Source organism: Bos grunniens, chromosome 5 (assembly GCF_055505025.1).
Source record: "Bos grunniens cultivar Pamir isolate PY7600 chromosome 5, Bosgru_T2T1.0, whole genome shotgun sequence".
NCBI lineage: Eukaryota > Metazoa > Chordata > Mammalia > Artiodactyla > Bovidae > Bos > Bos grunniens.
The window spans coordinates 30,926,562-30,946,886 of NC_141169.1; the positions used below are offsets into that span (position 1 = coordinate 30,926,562).

Here is a 20,325-nt window from a genome sequence, read left to right on the forward strand (position 1 = left end):
GCCATGCGTGTACCTGTCTGGTCCCCAGCCTGCCCCCAGTACCAAGCCCAAGGACAAGACAAAAGAGCCACTGGCCACGTTATAAATATTGTCATTTAAAAAACAAAACCAAAACAAAACACACATACGCTGGGCCCCAGGCGTGGTGGAGCCCCAGGGCCTGGGCAGGCGGGAGCAGGCCCTGATGCTAGCGGCTAAGGACCTGCCCCTGCCGCCCAGGCTGTGTCCACCAGCCTGCCACTTGTTCTGGGGGCCCCATCTCACATTTTATCTACTGGCACCACCCACATGGCATTCACCACCAATCGCTGGTCTGAGACTGAGGGCAAGGACTGCACTAGTTGTCCGGGAAGTTGAGGGGACCCTTGAACACCACAAGCACCTTGGGAGATGCCAGAAATGGTGGGTTGGGGTTGGGGATACTTGAGAAAAAGTGGACACAGACCCAACTAAAGAAGTCTGGGGCAGACAGCGAGGGTGAACTCAGCCACAGCCTCACGCAGACCCGAGGCACGGTGGCGTGTCAGGTCACTGGTGGTCGTCCAGCTGCTGCAAAAGCGTCCGCCGCCGTCTTTCCAGCTCACCCTCACTCAGCTCGCTTTCCGACGTGTCCCAGCCCGTCTGGTGGAGCAAAGGCACAGCTCACCCACGGCTTCCCCGAGGGCCTGGGCAGAGCGCTGACCGGGCGGGGGCCGGGTGCCTGCCTCTCTCACCTTCTCCTTCTTGATTCCAAAGGCTGGGGAGCGGTTAGGGAGCTCTGCCCGCCGGAGGTCCCTGTCCTTGTCCTGTTCCGGTTCTTTCTCATCACTCTCCTTGGCAGCTTTCTCCTCAGGGTCTGTCTCGCTCTCAGGACTATTCTGTAAGAGCCCAGAGCCCACCTCCTCAGTTCTGTGGAGGACGGCCCGGGAGGCGGGTGAAGACATGAAGATATCTCATAAAATAGCAGAGACTTGGACGCAAGTTCCTTCTCTACGCACCGACTTGTGTCTTCTCTTCTTAGTTTTCTTTTTTGGTTTCTTGGCTTTCCGAAGACCATGATCTGGAGATGGAAAAATTCCCACTAAGTCCCACGGGAAAAGGGAGGCCTCATCCTTTTTTCTGCTCATTCTTCACAGGCAGGGACCTGTCTGAGGAAGTCTCAGTCCAGTCCTCCTTCCTTCTCTCCGCTTCCTGCCTGGGCAGGGACGGGAAGTTCTTACTCTCTGACAGGTGCAGCCCTCCCCACCACCTCCACCCTCAGGGGTGGGGCTCCCCTAAGGCCTCCCCTCCAGCTCCCAACTACTTACCTGATCCGAGGAGAAGGCGAGAGGAGGGGGAACCCCGTCCTCCAAGGGCAGCACCCCCACTTTCAACAGAATCAAGTGAGGAAGAGGGCTCAGAGCCTGACTCCGAGGGGTTCCGTCGCCTCCGCTTGGGGGGCCGGAGAGAGGGTGGGGGCAGCTCCTCATCTCCTGACTCAGAGCCCTGGGTAGATGAGCAGATACAAGTCAGCACAGAGGGGCGCTGGGCTCCAGAAGCCCTCAAGTCTGGGAACTGGGGACAGGAAAATCCAAGACCAAAGGAATCTCCCAGTCTTCCTCCAGGGGAGGTGATATATGGGGAAAGCAAGAGAAGTGGTTCTTATTTCCCCCAGGTAGTCCAGCCTCACCCCACATCCTTCCTACCCGCCAACTCACTGAAGGCGAGTGGGAACGCTTGCGATGGTGCTTCTTGCCCTTTCTGCCGTGTTTCCGGCCTTTGCTGTGGAGGTGCTGGCATTCCGTCTGGTGGAGGCAGAAGGGAGGGTGAGGAAGGCACCAAGGTTAGCCCCAAGAAGGACCCTGTGTCCCAGAGGTTTTGCTGCCTCCTCTGAGGCTAGGGCCTTGGGTGGTTCCAGGGCACCGTGAGACCTCCCCTTCCTTAGTTGTCAAGGAAAGGAGAGCGTGGGGTTGAGAGGTTACTGAGGCTACTGTTAAGCTAGCTTCATGTGTTCACCAGTCTGGGGCAGATATAGAGGACCAGAAGCTCTGCCTCACCTCCAGTACCTGCAGGAACTCCCGAAAGAGCCGGATCCGCTCCGACTCCAGGGTGATCTGCTCAAAGGCTGAGTCGCACACAAAGCGCTCACGGACCTTGAACAGGAGAGCACTGCTGATCAGACCAGCCCCAGCACAACGTGGAGGCCGCCGTGAGCACAGGGCAGGGCTGGGGCAGAGGAAGGAAGGAAGGGCGCCGAAGCTGGCCCCGAGCTGTGCTACGACTGGGGTGGGCCCCCAGTGGTGGAGAAGCACTGCTGCCCTCAGGACTGAGGGGGTGGTGTTTGATGCCAGGCTGCAGTCCTGACCTCTTCCCAGGCCGTGCCCAGCTCCAGAGCAGGCACAGCCTGCCTCAGCATGCTTCGGAAGGCAGCTTCCCTGCGCCGCAGCCGCCGGGCCTCCTCCTTCTCCCGCTCTCTCTCGCGCGCCTCTGCTTTCTCCAGCAGCTGAGGGCGACAGGGCACAGGGTAGGGTCACTCAAGAGAGGGTGTGTGGGAAGTTGGGGTCTGAGCTCCTACTATCACTCCTGGACTGGGGGCAGAGTCACACTGGGGCGGTGCGTGAGAAGGAACGGAACCAGAGCAAGGGACGAGCTTGAGAACGGAGCCCTGGCTACAGCCCCACCCCGCGCGGCCCCTCACACTATTGAAAGTCAGCTTGATGTTGCCTGCATCCAGCGCAGCAGCCCTCTTGTCAAAGCTTATGACGTGGGCGAAGTCCTCGAAGGCTGTGTTCACCTCCACGCAGAAGCCCCGGTCCTGTGGGCACAGCAGCGCATGAAGCAGGGGGGCACCACAGGCCTGAACCTGAAGTTGGCTGCCTCCAGGGCAGGCACGGGTCAGACTACAGATGCTCAAGTAGCCCCCTCCCCCGGAAGGGATCCACAGGACGGGGATGCACTTCGGAGACCAAGTCATTCAAGTCCTCCCCCATCTGATAATTAAACCTCCCATACCAGCCCTTGGCTTAGCTGTCACAGGGAACTGGCAAGGCTGGATCACGGGTAGGTGTTCAAGGTACATGTTCTCCGTCTGATAGATGCCTGTGTTTCTGACAACTGATTCTTTGTCCCTTTGGCTTAAGCTTGAGCCATTGCTGGGTCATAAGTTCCCTGTATTCTTTCTTAGTCAACATCTACGGCTGTATTTATTGAGTGCTTACTATGTACCAGGTACCATGCTGAGTGCCTCACACACATTATCTCATTTAATCCTCACGTATCTGAACTAAAGCACAGGTCCTAATTTTATGTGGAAGAAGAAACCAAGGTTGAGAGAAACTAGAGTAACTGCCCAAGGTCTTCAAGGCTAACATATGGCTGGACAAGAATTCTACCCCAGGTCTTTCTAATGATGAAGTCCCTACTTTTAAGCACTACACCCACAATCATGAAAAATAAAGGCCATCAGCTGTACATCTCCCCAGCATTATTAAGGACACGTCACACTATAAAGCACCATGGACTAGGCGCTGTGCTTCTCACCTAAGCCTCACAACACGCCAGTGAGCAGGCTGTAGGAGAGTTGTCTCACTTGGCCCAAGACGACTCAGTGGAAAGTGGAGCCACTGGAGCGTGAGGTCTGAGGCAGAGGCCCAGGTTCCCTTCTACTACCTCTGCTCATCCGGAACCTGCTCTGGCCCCCTGCTGACGGCAGAGGCATACTCTTCCTGCTGCTTCCAAGAGGGATTCCTCAGCCCATGCTCTCCAGCTCTTCTCAGACATACATCTCTCTCGCTTAGGGAACTGCAGACTTCGATCTCACCTCTTCATTGGTTCCTTCTGTCAAGTACGCACCTCACTTAACCTGGAATACCCTTTCCACCCTGCTCTCACCTTCCTCAAGCTAATAACCTCTGCTTCTGTCTCTCTGTTTCACAATCTTTAAATGTAGCACAAAGGAAAACATTTATTAAACCTACTAATGAGCAAGATACTACAAATGTTATCATTTAACTTCATGACCTTGCATTTATATTATCCTCATTTTACAGATAAGGAAACTGAGGCTCAGAGACACTATATAACTTGCAGAGGTCTCAACCAATAAACAGCCAGGAGTTATATAACTAAAGCCTGTGCTGCACTCATTCTACCCTCTTCATGGACGCTGTTCCCCTAGAGGTTGCTCATGTCCTAAGAACTCCAGGGACCCCTTCTGAGTCCTCAGTCTTCTAGCCTCTGTTCACTTCTGCAGTCCTTCCTTCTCCGGGGTCCCCGCCTGTCTCCGACCCCTTTTACCACCTCTCTTGTCTTATGTGCCTGTCCCACACTGTTCCTAGCAATCCCACCCCTCACCTCTCTCCTGACTTTCAGACCCATTCTAGACTGGATATTTCACAGACACTTCAAGTTCAGCAGATCCCAAGATAATTCATTTTCTGGGAGCCCTCACCCCATACTCCACTCCCCACTCCCATGGATGGGCCCAGATCTTCTGACTTTCAGCTTCTCCGAGTTCAGGACTCTGCATTACCCTATGGGATGTGGAGTGTCATCACAGTCCACAGTCTGCCTGGCGGGTAGATGGCCTCAGGGCCCTGGGTTCACCTCCCTTCCAGAGGCAGGAGCCCAAAAGGGGGCAACAGGAAGGGGAACTGACCAAAGACTGTCCTCAGGAGGTGTGGAGAGACAGGCCTCAGCAAGGATAGGGCTCCTACAGGCCTGTCAGCAGTACCAGCCACTGAGGGGTTAAAAGTTAAGTGTCCAATAAAATTTAACTCTTCCTGGATAAGATATTTCTACCTTATGCGATTATCATATTTAAAATATGGTATTTGCTCTATTCCTCCCTGCCCCTGGTTGCTTTATGAGAACAATTTCCCAAATGGAATTCCTGTTTTCTCCAGCCCTGTTCTTCCTGCTTAATCCTTACCATCAATCCACCCCTGCTATCTCCAACTCACTCCTTCCTTCCCTCAATTTCACACACACACACAAATGTGTCAGTTCTACTTCTGAGTGAGTCTAGCCTACTGGTTTGAAACCCTTTTTTTAAATCAGCAGATGCTTTTTTTTTTAAACAAAAATCTTAAGTAGAACCCTCATTCCATAAGAGAAACAAGCAGTTATACTTGAAAATAAAGGAAGGAGCAAAAAGTCCCGCCACCCCGCCCCCTCCGGCTTGTCCCAAGGCCCCCATGAGCCAACCTTGGGAGTTTCAGAAGCAACTGGAGCACCCCAGCTGTGCTCACCGGCCATCCCCACCTAGACCACACAGCAGCTCCTGCCTGGTCTCTCTGCTCACCCCTCACACTTCAAACCCTGCCTCGAGAGTCCACAGCTGCCCAGACTTTTCTCCCAAGGGCCCCAACAGCAAGGGAGCAGTCTAGGGGTGAGTCAGAAGAGGATGACTCAAGCTCAGAACTGACCTGAATCACTTGCCACTATCACTTTCTGCGTCCTGAGGCCTCAAGTCCTGTCTCCCTACCACTCCATCCCTGCGCATACAAGTGCTCTGGCTGCGGGCAGGACTCTACACCACCACTGGGGCTTTTCCAAGACATCATTCCCCGCCTCCCCATTACTTACAAGATAAAAATGCAATTTCCTTATTTTAGCATTCAAAGAATTTTATATGCAGGGCTCTCCTTCCCAACTGGGGTATAGAGAAATAGAGGAGGCCACAGGACAATACAATATATGTTACCTAATGGTAAGTAATTTTAAAATATTAACAGGTAAGTGTTACGGTATTAAAGTACAGCGCCTGCATGAATTTTAAGGCAAGACATGGGACTTAAAAGAAACGTGTGTGCAGTGAGACATTCCTAGCTTTATTCTGAGACCTTCTTCATCTCGGGTACCAAGTTACTCCTGCTGATAATCAGGTGAAGTTTGGGGGAATATTCCCCACTTTTCAGATGAGGAAACATGCTCAGAAAAATTAAGTAATCTGCTCAAAGTCGCAAACCTTCTAAGTGGTTAAGATGGACTTTCAACCCCACAGTCGGCCTTCACAGTCTTGTTCCTAACCACGGTGCACACTGCTCCCCGAAACTCATGAGAAGAGTCTTTATCTCCACAAAGAAATATGCTTCTCTTTGTTATCTTTTCCGAAACACAGGGCTCTCTCAGTCCATCACTTTTTCCTCTTTGATAGACATGAATACTGAGGAACTCTCCAGCATGGAGATGGTAAATTGTAGGTGACTTTGCTCTCGTGTTACGGATGTGACAGGGAGGAGTTAGGACAGATAAGGAGGATATGCCCCTTCTAAAAAGCCTTAGTATCTCAGCTTTAGCCCACTGAATGCTTCTCAAAGCCAACCTAGCGCTGCTAGATAATGCAAATTTCCAAGAGATGCTGAAGATCCAGATTTTAATTGTAATCTCTTGATTTTAAAATGTTAGCAACAAATTCCAGGTTTTTCTAAAACACTGTACAGGCAGAAGGAGAATACTTGTGTGAAACTAGTTTATGACTAGTTGTGCTTCCTGCTCCTCTTTGCTCCTGCGGCACCCTACACCCCTGGCCTCCATCCTCCCCCACCTCCTCATTCTTAGAGGTGCAGTTTAAATGGCAATTCTTCTGATTCTCATCTCTGTAATAATAACCCTTGCCCCTCTGTAATGTCTATCTACTTGCCATGTCTCTCTTCCTATTAGACCCTGAGCTCCTTCTAGGCAGAAATTGTATCTTGTTCATTTCTGTATAAAGAAAGGATCACAATAGCTATCTCCTGAACTGAGTTGCAATGCTCCCACAAAACAGGATTTATCAGGGAGCCCTGTCCTGGGAGCAGCCCTGCATCCAGCCTGCATCCATCCACAGCCCCAGGCCTCCCTCACCTTAAGGATGTCCTTTATGATCTTCTTCTCATCATGGAATCGTGCCTTCAACTCTTCCACATAGAACTTGAACAAGTCCAGAGGGGTGGAGCCTGTGGGGGAGGGAGGGAGGGGGGCCTGGCGGGCGGCAGCTTCCCAAGGCCTGAGGGTGGGGTTGAGGACAGGACCAAGGAGTGGGAGTGCAGAGAGACTGGCAGGGCAGGAAGCCAGGCCAGAGAAGGGAGAGCCCAGCTGCCTTACCCGGCTGGCCCAGCATGTTGGCAAAGCGGATATCAGTGCTGACCGCTGGGTACAGCTCCATCCAGGTGGACATGGAGTGCAGCTGCCCTGTCTCGTGCAGCTCATCCAGGAAGGTCTAAGCAGGGAAGAGGCCAGTTACAGGGAGGGTGAGAGAGGGAGGGAGGCAAAGTCAAAGCCTGGGCAGGGAGAGGAGAGACGGCAGGGAGAGGCAGGAACAACCAGACTGAGGAAATGCCGGCAAGGGAGGCAGAGATGAGGAGTTACAGATGGGGAGGCAGAGAGCAATGTGAACACAGACTGTAAAACAGAATGGGACAGACTCCACGAGAATAGGCTGGACTGGGAGGCAGAGAAACAGCGCCTGCAACATTACCTTCCCATGACTCCCACACTTCCCCATGTGTTATAGCCAACTAATCCCCTCCTCCACCACCACCAGTGCCACCTCCAAGACGGGGGATGAACTAACTGCCTGTCTGGCTCCCCAGTGAAGGGAAATAAACCTGGCCAAGCTGCTGAGCCTTGCTTTTAGGGCGCCATCTGCTGGCAGTTTCCGGGTGGCACGCACACCTAGTCTAGAGGAGCTGGCCCAGAGTTGAGGGGACACAGCAGGAGCAAAACTGCAGGCACAGAGAGCCCTCATGGAGCGAGGACAGGCTGGGCACAGGGAGAACAGTGGGCCTGGCCGAGAGGAGGCAGCGTGTGGGTGAAGAGACTGTCCGGGGAAGAGCTGAGTTCCGATTCAGAGAGCAGCAAAGATACCTGGAAGGCTTCCCGGTTCTTGCGCTGCTGGCGCCGCTCCCGAAGTCGGGCTCGCTCTCGCTCCTCCTCCTCCTCCCTCTCCAAAGCTCGGATGTGCTCCTCAAAGCAGATCAGCGCATCTTCCTTGTCCATGTCTAACCACAGAGAGGAGGCTCAGCAGGCACCGCACCAGGGGAACACCCTCTCAGTCCCAGCACCCCGAGTTTCCAAGATGCTACTCCTGCAGGTGTTGGGGACATCCAGGGTGGTGGGGAGAGGGGAGCAGGGGCTCCTGGGAGAGGCTATTGGAATGATGGTTCATGAAAAGGGTTCAGTGATTATATGAAGTGTTAAATAGAAGCATTCAGATCTTATGAATTTGGTTACTAGAAGTCATTATATGAAATCAGTTTTCTCAGAATCTAAGGTTTTACTTTTTATTGGACTGGGAATCAACCAGGCTTTGATATAACTTCAGAAGGTGAATATCAGAAGATACTGCAAATGATGACAGGCCAACAGCAGCTGATTGCCACATGTGTGACCATTTACAGCCCACCATACCAAGATGATTTAAAACCATATTCACATGAGCTGTAAAAGTCATCTTCAAATATTATTCCTATCCCAGTGCTGTTCCCCCAAGAACACATAATATCCAGGTTAACTACAGACCCTAGAGGGAGAGGTGACCTGAAGCATCCTCCTGTGATCTCAAGTCCAGAGAGGTTCTGGACTACATGCAAGGGACTCCTAGATGTCCAAGGGGATAGGAGGTGCAGGGGGAGTAGTGTGAGGCAGGTGCTGGGGGTCAGGAAAGAAAAAGGAAGGGAGAGAAGGGAGTGGAGACCCAGGCTTACTCTGCAGCTGATGGTCCTGAGCAAAGCTGGGGTTATCCATGAGGTACTGCTGGGCCTGGGACCATGTTGTTTGGAAGTTGACACTACTCATCCCATCTAGGATGCTCTTCAGGGCCTGGATGTTGCGGCGCCGCAGCTGCTTGGCCTGTTCCTAGGGAGCCATGGGGTTAGGGTGAGGCAGGGCAGGGCAGAGCTACACAAGTGGGCCTGGGCAGAGAACCTAGGTAAAGGCAGGTGGCTTGGGAACTCTGGGATGGCCAGACTCAAGGCCTTTCTGACTCCAGAAAGGGGAAGGAGCACAGGTTACAGACCACACCCTCAGAGACCTTCCTGTCCTCCCAGACCAAGTTGTAGGCCCAAAGCATGAACTGGGGATGTGCCGTACCAGCTTCTGAGTAAGAAGCTGGGACCCTGGGGCAGCAAGTGAATGGGCGGGTCCACAAGGAAGCCAAGACATGGAAGGCCTTAATGAGACTGGGGCTGATGGATCCAGCCCAGTAGCTGTTACCTTCTCCTTCTTGGCCAGGAAGAAGAGGACATCATCATAAACCTCTTTTCGATCCCTCTCAGGGACCACAGCCCAGACCTCCAGCTCCCCAAAGGTCTGTTCTGCCCGCCTGTGGAGCATATGGGCTGTGAGAAGGCAGGCAGAGAACAGAGCCTGGGCCCATGGGGGTCTCAGGGTTCCCAGGCCCCAACCCAGCCTGGCCCCCTGACCGGTAGCGGGTAGTGGAGGTCATGCGTTCATGCTGCTCCAGGAAATGCTGCAAGGTCTGCTTGGCCTCCTTGGCTCTTAGCCGGGCCTCTTCCTTCTCCTCCTTCTCCCGCTGCGCTTTGTAGGCATTGAATGCCTGCTTTTTCTCACTCAGTTTGGGCAAGGCACTAGGGTGGACAGGGTGGGAGTTTGGTGGGGACAGACGAGTCAGCCTGAACCACAACGCACAGCCCACAAAGTAGGGTCATGGCACACTGGGGATGGGTCTCACAGAACTGACTGAATGTCCACGCATGGGCACAGCGGGCTGCAGTGGCCCCAAGGGCACAGGGAAGCAAGATAGGTTGGTCTCTGGCATATGGGGAGGGGTGACAATGAGGGAACAAGACAGGCCTCTTAAGACACTATTAATACTGAGCCCTTTTGCTATGGGTTCTCAAGTTGCAGTCAGGCCTCTGCCCTATCCAACCCCTTTCCCCAATTAATTCAATTCAAATCAATTCAATTCAACAAGCATTTATTGAATGATCCCCTTCCCCTTCTCCTGGAGGCTCTTCAGCTTCTCTTCCCCAGCACGCTCACCCATCTATCACTCTCCTCACTCTGACCCCGTCAGGGTTTCTTAGGAAATCCGTGGATCAGCCACCCTCATGAACAATGTCTGGAGGGCCTGCCCAGGCCTACCTGTAACGGGGGTCAGTGACCACCATCTTCATGGCCTGTTCCCACGAAGCATTGGAGGGGACAGCCTGGAATGGAGCAGGCGGGGATCATGGGCTCTGCCCACCTCCAGCCCCCTCCAGGGCTACCCTGGGAGCCCCACCCTCAGCACCTTGTCCCTCAGCAGCTCCTTGAAGGCCTGCTTTGCCTTCTCCCGGTTGCTCCAACTGAGGCCAGACCTCTCCGGCTCCGGTTTTGATTCTTCTTCCTCTTGCTGCGGTGGCTGATGCTGTCCAGCAGAACTGGGGTACAAAGGGAAGTCAGCCACAGTGTCCCCAAGTCCACATAGTTTTCAGTGCCCTGTGTGATCAGGACACCCCTTTGTTCCCCAGGGAAGCCCTTTTCTGCTCATTAGAGGCCATGCCCAGATCTTCACCCCTTTCCCGAGAAACCTGGCAGAGGTCAAGGGTTGAACCCAGGTGGGAGCCTGAGGTCTAGAATGCCATGGGAGGCAGCCCTCACCTGCTGGGGCCCTCCTCTGGCTGCTGCAGGAACCCCTGTTCCAGGGGCTGGGCAGCCTCTGACACAGCGCAATCTTCACTCCCACCGGGCTCAGGTTCTAGGAGGCCTGTGGGCAGCAGGGTGGGGCCTGGCGGCACAGGTGGGGGATCGGGCTGAGGCTGAGGAGGCTGTGGCTGTAGTGCCTGTGGCTGCTGCTGTTTCCTGCAGGTGGGTCGGAAGGGCAGTGTCCAGTAGTGCAAAGACAGATGTGGTCAGGGGCTGACTGGTCTCTATCCTGTGAAGGACTAGCGCCACAGCAGACCACTCCACAAGGAGATGAGAGCTGGCTCTTCCTCTCACAGAGCACGGATCATGGAGAGAGGCCACTCCCACCCCTCAGGAGGCCCCACGTATGGGTGGACGGGCAGGCAAGACAAGCAAGTCACTTACCCTGCAGCCTCCTGTTTGACTAGAGCTGCAACAGGAAAGGATAACGTGGTTAGAGGGTAGCACAGAGTCACGCTCCCGAGCCTCTGCTTGGGCCCACCCCCTCCTCACCCTCCAGGTCATCCAGGTCCTTGGGCCGGGTCCAGCGGGACTCCTTACTCTGATTGTTGTAGTAGTAAGGTTTGCCTGTGTCCGACTTGTACTCTTTCCAGGGACACTGGGACAGCAGGAGCTGTAAGAGGATGGGCCAGGGAACATGAGTGGGTTGGGCATACCCGCCAGCCACATTTGGGGGAGCTAAGTGAGGGGACCCAGTGAGGGGGTACACAGAAGTGCTTAGGTACCACCTGGCCTGGTTCAAGATGAGGGAAGGTGGACTTCTTGAGATCCTAGGAAGGTTGGGGAACGGTCAGGGATCTTAGGATTAGAGGAACCATGAGTATGGTTAGAGACTCAAGGGAGGCCAAGGACTTGGAAGGGTCAGGGCAGCTGAAAAAAAGAGCCAGAAAGCCCCATTCAGGACCTCTGCCTTGGACTTGAGCACGCTGGGCTTCTCCCACACGGACTGCTTGTCGTCAGCGTTGTAGTAGTAGATGCGCCCGTCAGGGGCTACATGCTCGCTCCACAGGGCCCTCTAGGGGAGGGGAGGGTGCACAGAACAGTGGTCACAGCTCCTTTCCCAAAGCTTCTCCTCCTCATCCCCAAAATTTAACCATTAGCACCTCTTTTAGCTTCCTACCCAGAGACCCCTGAGTGGAAAGAACTTACCGGAGGGCCTGTCCCAGCCACAGCAGCTAGAAAAGAAGCCAAAGGAAACCTATTAAGTCCTTGTTCCAACAATTATCTGATCCCCATCTATTCCTCCCTTACACTCCATCCCCAGTAAATCTCCCCTGGTCCCATCACATCCCAGGATCCCTGGCACCCCAACAGGCATGATCCAGGGTAGGCCCTAGTCCATGGTCCCTCTCCCCGCCCAACCTCCGAGCCTGGGGGGAGCAGACCCCCAGAAGACTCACAGCTGGCGGTGTCCGCACCCGGAGCCGTCTGCCGAAGAAAGAGGAGGGGGAAGGGTTGGGGCCAAGCCCAGTGGCCCCCAAGACCCAGGCCATGGGGGATGAAGAAGCAGGCCAGGCCAGGATCCATGTGCCCTGCTCCCAGGGATCTCTGCTCCCTAACAAGCTTCCCCCGCCCTCTGGGACCATGGCTCTAGGACCCCAGGAGGAAACTGCACGGCAGCTCCTTTTTTCAAGAGAGTATTCTGTTGAGTGAGACTCCATGGCCCACCTCTTCCACAGAAAGTACCAACTGCCACATCCTACCCAACTCTACTACGCTGAACAGCAGCACAAGAAGGTTTAGTGAGATCTCCAGGTACTGCCGCTTCCTCCAGAGACAAAGAAGATGCGAAGAGGAAATTGTATTCACGTGTCCACAGTGCTAACTCTGTGAGAGTGATCAGTGTCTGGAGTGAAGGTGTTCCTTAAGGGAACTGGGCATAGCAAGGGGATAATGAGAGGATGTATGTGCCTTTTGGGACGAGTGAGAAGCTAGAAGAGCTGAGTTTGTGGCTGGAAGGACTCAGTGTGGGGAGTGCAGCGGGGCCATGGGTGGATGTGATGAGAAGAGGGAGAGAACGGAGGCCGCGTCCCTGTACGCCAAGTCAGACCCGCTGGGCTGCAGCGCAGAGCCCACTTCCTGCCCCCCAGTGCTTACCGCTGCGGTGACAGGCACTGCTGGCATCAGCATTCCTGGCATCATGGGAGGTACCATTCCTGGTATCTGTGGATACAAAGGAGACAAAAACCAGCTACTAAGGTGAAGGCAAGCACAGGCCACACAGAGTCCTGAGAGATGCTGACGGGGCCATGACCCTCACAAGGGTACGCACTGGGCTCTGGGCGCTCAGCTGAGCCTCAGAGTGGCCTCTAGCCACTCAGCAGGCAAATTCACGTGGGCCTGGCCCCACCTTCCCTCCCTTCCTCCCCAGACTCTCAAGTTCAGTTCAGATATCCACCTTCATCTCTACCTGCAACTGAGATGACAGGGTTTTCTGAGGCCCTGGAGCAGGGGAGATTACCTGTGTGAGTGGTGGTGGTGCCCCCATCGGTGGGAGCATTGGGGGCATGATGCCAGGTGGCATGGGGGGGATGGCTGGTGGTCTCTGACTCATGGGAGGGAGCCCCATTGGAGGAAAAGGTGGGGGGATTCCTGGAGGAGGCATCTGCAAACGAGGAAAGGAAGAGAGCCTGAGCAGAGGAGACACTGCTCTGCCCCTGTCAGGAAACAGCCACTCATCTCCCACCCAACCCTTCACACTGGCTCTGAGACAGTCCAAAGTTTCAGTTTGAGAGGCATCAAACTGCCTCCCTCCTCACCACTGAGACTGACAACAGGGGTCCTCTGGGTCTAAGAGGCAAGCAAACGGCTTCTTGAGAGGCAGGGGAGAGGGGAAAGAGAAATGGAACTGCCACCAGACTGCGACTGGAAGGCTCCACCACTTAAGCAACTCTCTCCAGAGAGGCCTTTCAGATGCAGGGCCAGAGGCAGGTGTCCAGTCCCCAATCTCCCAGTCCTCTGCCTCCTATCCCTTTTTTCCCAACTGATGACCACTGGTTGCTATTCCAGCCTGACTTCATGGCGTATTTAAAAAATATAGACAAGGGGAGTTTCCTGGCAGTCCAGTGGTTAGGACTCCAAGCTTTCACTGCCAAGGGCATGGGTTCAGTCCCTGGTTGGGGAACTGAGATCCCACAAGCCATGTTGGGGGAGGAACAAAAAAGAATACAGACAAGGAGCAGTGAAAGAGAAAGAGAGCCCCACCCTGCCCTCACACTTAAGAGGGTCTTTTCCCATTCACTTCTTCCCCCAGCCCCCGTGTGTCCCAAGGACAAAAAGACAAAGGGAGAACTGTCAACGTTATGGACCCAAGCAAAACCATCCCTCAACCAAGGGCAACAGGAAGGGGGCATTACACAAAAACTGTGCTGGCGATGCAGCAGTGCTGGGGGCTAGGAAGTTGGGGATGCAGGCTGGAAAAGCCAAGCCCAGGGAAAGACATAAAACTTACGAAGGGTGGTGGCATCATGGGGGGCCCCGGTGGGAAGGGGGCAGGCGCTGCTGGGGGCCGGGGACCAGAATCGGGAACCGACTGTTGAGGGAGAGAAAAGTCATAGAACCCCGGACGGGCAGAGATGGGCTTTTGTAGAAGAGAAGCAGAGGGGTGAGGATGAAAAAGGAGCACAAAGTTCAAAGGAAGAGTCTCAAAGCCCAGTTTCCTACCCATTCCCACTCTGAGCCCTCGATAGATCTGTTCTTTCTTTTGCCAGTCCAGAGTCAGCTGGCTGAGCCCCATTAAAGTCATCTGTAGTTTGGAAGTTTCCATTTTGCCCAAGCCATGAAAAGATGGAGGAGGTTCTACTACAGGGACAGATCAACTCTTTCCAAGGCTTTTCATCCACCCTCCCGCCTGTGGGCAAGGCTGCGCTTCCCTCCAGTCAGTCAGAGGTCTCTCATTCCCATTCAGGAAGGAAGTGGCCTCTTTTCCTGTTCACCTTCCTGAATTCACCCAGTACAGAGATTCAACCCAAAGCCCTCTAAACACAATTAGTCCTTCCTAAGTACTACCACCAGCCTCCTCCCCTAACTGGCCTCATCTTTAGTCACTCACTGTCCTTGACAGCTCCATTCCCATCCCCTCCTCTTTAGCTCTGCATCCCAGCCCCCATCAAGACAGCAGCCTGTGCCTCTTCTAGGTTCATCCCAGTGGAGGAGGCTTGGAACAGCCTAGGTCTCCCTGTCCCACACCCAATGGCTAGCCACATCTCATCCTTTAGTTCTCAGCTTAAATATCACTTGCTCTAAGAAGCCTTCCTGACTCTATTTAAAGCACGTCCAATTTGTTCTGATCCTCTTTTTAGTTCCATCACGTATACAATTGTGTAATTATTATGTTAGACTGGATATGTGCTTCCCCTTACACATATTCCATGGGGGCAGAGATCATATCTGAGTTGTTGAAAGCTGAATTCCTGGTACCTGCCACAGCATCTGGCACATAATAGGTACTCAACATATATAAAGTGAATGAATAAACAAATGAAGGAACAAATCCTATTTATATAGAATCTTATGGCTCTAAAAATTCATCCTATAGATATAGCCCTACATGTGTGTACGAGATTTTCAGAGCAGCATTATTTATAAAACCAGAAGACTGTAATCAGCCTAAATATCTGTAAGGAACTATAAAATTTTACACAAACATAAGATGAACTACTATGCAGTCATAAAAAGAATGAAGAGGCTCACTGTCTCGATTATAATCTGGAAGATACATAAACAAGTGGGAAAAAAAGCAAAGTGCAGCAAAGTTTTATTACTTGCATAAAAATCAGAAACAAAAGATGACACAAGAAATGAGAATGAGGACACTGGTAGAAAGAACTCTATCTGCCCTCTGTAACTTTGAATATAGCTAGATTCACCCATTCAAAAACAGTTTTTAAGTAACCTGGGGCACTTAAATGCAGCTAAAAGGCTCTGTCCTTCCTCCTTGCTTGGAAGGTGCTGGGAGTATGGTGGTGAGGAGGAGATCCAGGTAAAGGTGGGAGCTGGCTCACTGCCACCCAATTTCCCGACTTTCCCAATTATCCCTATGTTGGGAAGACTCAGTATTTAACAATGCTTCTACTCTCTACTTCAGCAACACCTGTCCTTCCTTCCCTCTGCTTATCTTGTCCTAAGAGAGGGGGTAAGTCAAACTACTCCGACTTAAATTACCTTTGCTTGGGGTTCAGCTACTCTAAGCCCTGAATTCAGACCTGCTCCGCCCCCTGAAACCTCCTTTTGCACTAGAAGTCAGAAACAAATCAACTCAGGATGAAATCCAGCTCTCTGTGCCACACTTTCCCACCCAACCTGCCTCAGGGTCCCAGCCTACCAGAGGCTACATAACCATCTCTGGGTCCTACCAGGCTCTACGATTACCCATCTCAGAGACTATGCCACCATTCACACAGTTGTCCAAGATAGAAATTTGTGAGCCACTCACCACACCTCCCTCTTTCTTGTGAATACATCAATGAGTCCAGTTAATTTTACTTCCTAAAGATTTCCCGAATCCATCTATTTCTGTTTCCTTTTCCAACCCTACAACTTAAAAAAAAAATCTGACCTACTTCAGTGGCCTCCTGATTGGTCTCCCCACATCCACTCCAACCGCAGGCTACATTACTCCTCTGCTTAAAACTCTTTAATTGCTTCCCACTGTCCCCAAACCCACTTCCAGGGCCTGGGAGGCTGTGGCAGGTTTGCTTCCCAGCTGCCTTATCTTCCTCACCCATGTTGAGCTCCTTCTTGCAGTCCTCCCAACTAAGACACCCACCTCTGCCTGGGGCAATGCTCCCTCCAACTCCACACACCCCGCCTCCATAACCTTTAGATCTGGTCATCATCATTTCTTCAGGAAAGGCTTTCTCCAACCCAGCGGACTAGTCAGAGCCCTCTTTTACACTCTCATACACCACGTACCTTCCCCTTCAGCAATTAGTCACTGGAATTTTAGTTATTTGTACAACTGATACAAATTGTATCAGTTTGTATCTGATTGTATTATTATGTGGCACTAATAAAAAACAAATGCTGCCCAAATTACAATACTCCACTGATTTTGGGCTTCCCTGGTGGCTCAGACAGTAAAGAATCTGGCCTGTAATGTGGGAGACCCAGGTTTGATCCCTGGGTTGCAAAGGGCCCTGGAGAAGGGCATGGCAATCCACTCCAGTATTCTTGCCTGGAGAATCCCATGGAGAGAGGAGCTTGGTAGGCTACTGTCCACAGGGTCGCAGAGTTGGGCATGACTGAGCAACTTTCACCACTGATCTTAAGACACATCTTGACTTCAGAAATGTTAAGATGTGAGTCTCAGAATCAATGAAATATGTGATACCTCCAGTTTCCAGCCTAGGCTAGAAATTTTAAGGGGCAAGGACTTTGTTTTTGCTCATCCCAGAACCCTGTGCCCATTGTAATTTCACCACCACCACCACTGGCTCACAGTACATGCTATTATTTCTTAACTTAATGACTGAATGGTCTTGGCAGGTTCACAAAACAAAGCCATCAGTAAGGTCTAGCAGTTATTTAGGGAACACTGAATGTCAGAGCTGGAGGAGACTCTGGCAACTACCCTAGGCATTTTTTCTCAGATGAAAAAGGGGGGAATAATGGGTCCCAGGACGGGATTCAATCTGCCCTCCGGGCCTACTCCCTTAAATACACAATCCTTACAAGAAGGAGCTCTGTTTTTTTCACTCTAGCATATTCTCTGTGACCCACGTGGTTAAACCAGGAAGTCCAACATTTTCTTGCTAGGAGACCAGTGGTGGCTCCCCGTTGCCCACCCTACAGAATCTTTCATCGGACATTCAAAGCCTTTAAACAAGACCCATCCCACATTCTTCTGGCTCACCCTGATTCATGGCTTCCCTCCTCCTCTTTGCACAGAAAGTATTAGATTACTCCATGTGTTTCTTTTATTCTGCTTTGTCTCTTATTTTGTTCAAGATGATCCGATATTCACCTCCTTTTGGGCCTTTATGATTATCCTCCACACATACACCCTCCTACCTCAGTCTCCTCGGGATAAATACTGAACTACTTTGCACAGAGTCACATGCTACTCTATGGATGTCTGCTGGGTGTTCCACATGGGACTGCATGTCTTGCTACTCAGGTCGGGGTTTCCCCACGTTTAGGGATTGAGTTTTCTCCTTTTAAGTCTCTTCTGAATGTCAAGTCAGGGCCCTGTATACAAAGTGTTGTGACAAAATGCAGACTCATCCCTAACCTTATTTTTGCATACTGGAATATCCTAAAACAGACAAATGTGTGTGTATGTGCCCAGGTACATCTGTATAAACTCTTTGGGTAAAAGCTGACTGTGATGGAGAGAGAGGCAGTTTGGCAGAGGTCTGTGTGTCTGGGGAAAGTGAACTAGAATCAAATACTAGCATGGGAAAACCTAAACAATTAAAAAAAACTAACTCTATATGACCATCTTTAACGGGACGGAGACTCCTGGCCAGGATCCAGACACTAGCCTGTTTTGGACAGTTTCCACAGAGGAGAGAGCAACGGTATGAACATAAATTACTGTGAAAAATTCAAAGCCCTCCTTTCCTTGAGTCTCCCCTGTGCAACCTGCATACTTTCTTTCCTGAAACACCCCTGCCCCTATCTCACTTGATGCAGTGCCTATATAACTTTGAGTCTTATTACACTTCTGGGTGAGACTCTGAAGAAGAAATTTGTGTGAGAAAACGATATAGGAAAGGGGGCTGAAAGAGAAACAGATCATGTGTCTTCCCTGGAACAAAAACACATTTGTGGGTGGGGACAGACAATGAAGAGATAATCAATCATCTGATCATCATGTGTTCACCTGGGCCAACTGAAGCATTCTTCCCACCCCCATACAATCAATTCTTCTCAGTGTTCACTCGTGGGGGACATCTCAGAACTGAAGATTTAGAAAAAAAGAACAAAAGGAGAAAAGGAGAAGACTGGAGAGACACAGAATGGAAGGAGGAGGAAAAAAAACCAACACCTAATTGCTAATATTTACTGAGTGCTTATTATGAGCCAGATACCATGACAAAGAGTCATTTAATCCTTGCAACTATCTTAGAGGTTATCATCCCTATTTTACAGATAAAGAAACTGAGGTTCAGAGAGATCAAGTAACTTGACCACGGTTCCAAAAGATTAAATGGCAGGGGCAAGTCTGGAATCCAAGCAGTCTGACCCCGAAGAAGACTAAGCTTTCAACTACTCCACAAAGCAAGGATGATGGTACCACAGGCATTTCTCACATTCAAATTCATTCCCCTGTTTTCTTTTTACCCCAATTCTCAAACAATCCTGAAATCCTCAGCCAGCCAGGTGATCCCAAGGCTGGCCTGCTCTGCCTCACTTCCTAAAGGGATCTATGCTGGAAAATGAAGGCTGGGGAGGCACACCTTTCCGAAAGAGGGAGCAATCATCAAAAAGAAAGATATTAGGGAGGCTGAGAGACCAGCTGATTCCCCTGTGGTCTACATCCACCAGCTGCCCTTCTTTAGCTGCCCCAAACAGCACCAGCCACACCCTCCCTGTTTTCGAGGCCATCCTAGTCCCCACTCCCCTGTACCAGCCTTATTATTCTTTCTGCTTCCCCAAAATATTAGAAAATATTTTCCACTGCTTCTAATCCTGCCATCACCTCACACTCTCCTGATGAACAGAATGTTACTTCTGGTCTTCATCCTTCTTGGGTTCAGTTTCAACCTCTTTGTCTTATTTACAGTCTTCCCATCACTCCAACAGGATTCCAGAGGCGCTGGCTAGCCTGCCCCAGCCTTGCTTTGTGCCTACCCTCCCCTCATGTCCCTGGGGACTTTCTGCAGCCCCAGCTGAAGACCTAGCCTCCATCTTCATCCTTCTTTCCTTTGCTTCCCCAAGTCCTAGAACCCATTCTCCTGAACTCTCTCCTCAAGCACTTCCCCATTTTAAGAGCAGAAAGAGATCTGGGATATCCTTCTTATGCATCTTCCTTTTTTTTTTTTTTTTAATCGATGGGAAATCTTAGGCCCAAAGAAAGGTAGTGAGTGACTTGCCCAAGGTCACACAGAGTTGTTACAGACTGTCTTGGCGGCAGAGCCAGGGTTGGGACAAAGGGGCTTCTGCTCTCCCCGTTTCTTGGACTACCCAGCACTGGGTGGGGGCCAGAAACGTCTCCTTCCTCAGGAGACAATACCCCCCTCCTCACATCAGGAGACTATGCGGGGAAACGAAGGACGGAGTCTCAAGAGGTCTTAGAGGGTATCCACGGCTTCCAAAGGGAGCAAGTAGTGAGTCTGAGGAAGGGGCCTGTCGGACGCCAAACATCCCAGGAGGGGAAACTGTGCACCCCCCCCTTTCCCCTAGACCCACGGTTCCCACGTCTCTCGCCCTTCTGTTCTTTCCCGACCTTTCTCCACAAACGCACCCTTCACTTCATCCTTTCCCCTTCCTCACCCAGTCCCGCAACTCCAGTTCTCCTCAACACCCCCACCCCCCCGCCATCCTCCATCATGGCCTCCCCCGCCCCTTCCCCCCCAAATCCCCGCCCCCTCCCCCTTCCTGGGCTCCTCTCCCTAACCTCTCGTTCCCCTCGCTCTGCCCCGGGGTCCCGGGTACCCCTGGCGGCCTCCCTGCCCCCCTGGCCCCGGGCCCGGGCCGCCGGGGGCGCTGTGGGACCGCCCCGGGCCCCGCCACCCCCGCGCGGGGACGTTACCATGCCAGAGCCTCGGAGCAGCTGGGCCGGCTCGGCCCACC

At 52.2% G+C, this 20,325-nt stretch overlaps 1 protein-coding gene across 29 annotated transcripts; it reads right to left on the minus strand.

Moving 5' to 3' along the window:
* Positions 1-75: 75 nt before the first annotated feature.
* PRPF40B (pre-mRNA processing factor 40B) lies at positions 76-20,317 on the minus strand. 29 transcript variants are annotated; one of them, XM_086399585.1, is made up of 27 exons: positions 20,285-20,317; positions 14,039-14,119; positions 13,049-13,192; positions 12,685-12,750; positions 11,988-12,015; positions 11,737-11,762; positions 11,492-11,602; positions 11,128-11,200; positions 10,972-10,996; positions 10,543-10,743; positions 10,193-10,322; positions 10,045-10,109; positions 9,363-9,527; positions 9,154-9,262; positions 8,646-8,796; positions 7,807-7,940; positions 7,045-7,159; positions 6,805-6,896; positions 2,657-2,773; positions 2,324-2,461; positions 2,016-2,111; positions 1,677-1,763; positions 1,287-1,464; positions 1,124-1,174; positions 978-1,039; positions 714-857; positions 76-621 (listed from the first exon to the last, which is right to left on the minus strand). In XM_086399585.1, exons 1-27 carry the CDS (start codon positions 20,285-20,287, stop codon positions 529-531), a joined length of 2,685 nt encoding a protein of 894 aa, XP_086255711.1. In that variant the 5' UTR covers positions 20,288-20,317; the 3' UTR covers positions 76-528. The 29 variants fall into 29 exon arrangements, 27 of the variants coding, with proteins under 27 accessions (XP_086255711.1, XP_086255709.1, XP_086255708.1 ...); XM_086399583.1 differs by having other exon boundaries at positions 1,665-1,763; XM_086399582.1 differs by having other exon boundaries at positions 11,080-11,200.
* Between the last annotated feature and the right edge of the window lie 8 nt (positions 20,318-20,325).

Bases quoted from the DNA above. Each gene is read 5' to 3' on its own strand.
- PRPF40B (XM_086399591.1), bottom strand. From the start codon at position 20,287: ATGGTAACGTCCCCGCGCGGGGGTGGCGGGGCCCGGGGCGGTCCCACA. The intron at 7,160-7,806 runs GTATCTTTGCTG...TTCCCTGCTTAG, and splicing joins AGAACCGGGAAGCCTTCCAG to ACCTTCCTGGATGAGCTGCA. The intron at 2,462-2,656 runs GTGAGGGGCCGC...TGTCGCCCTCAG, and splicing joins TCAAGCTGACTTTCAATAGT to CTGCTGGAGAAAGCAGAGGC.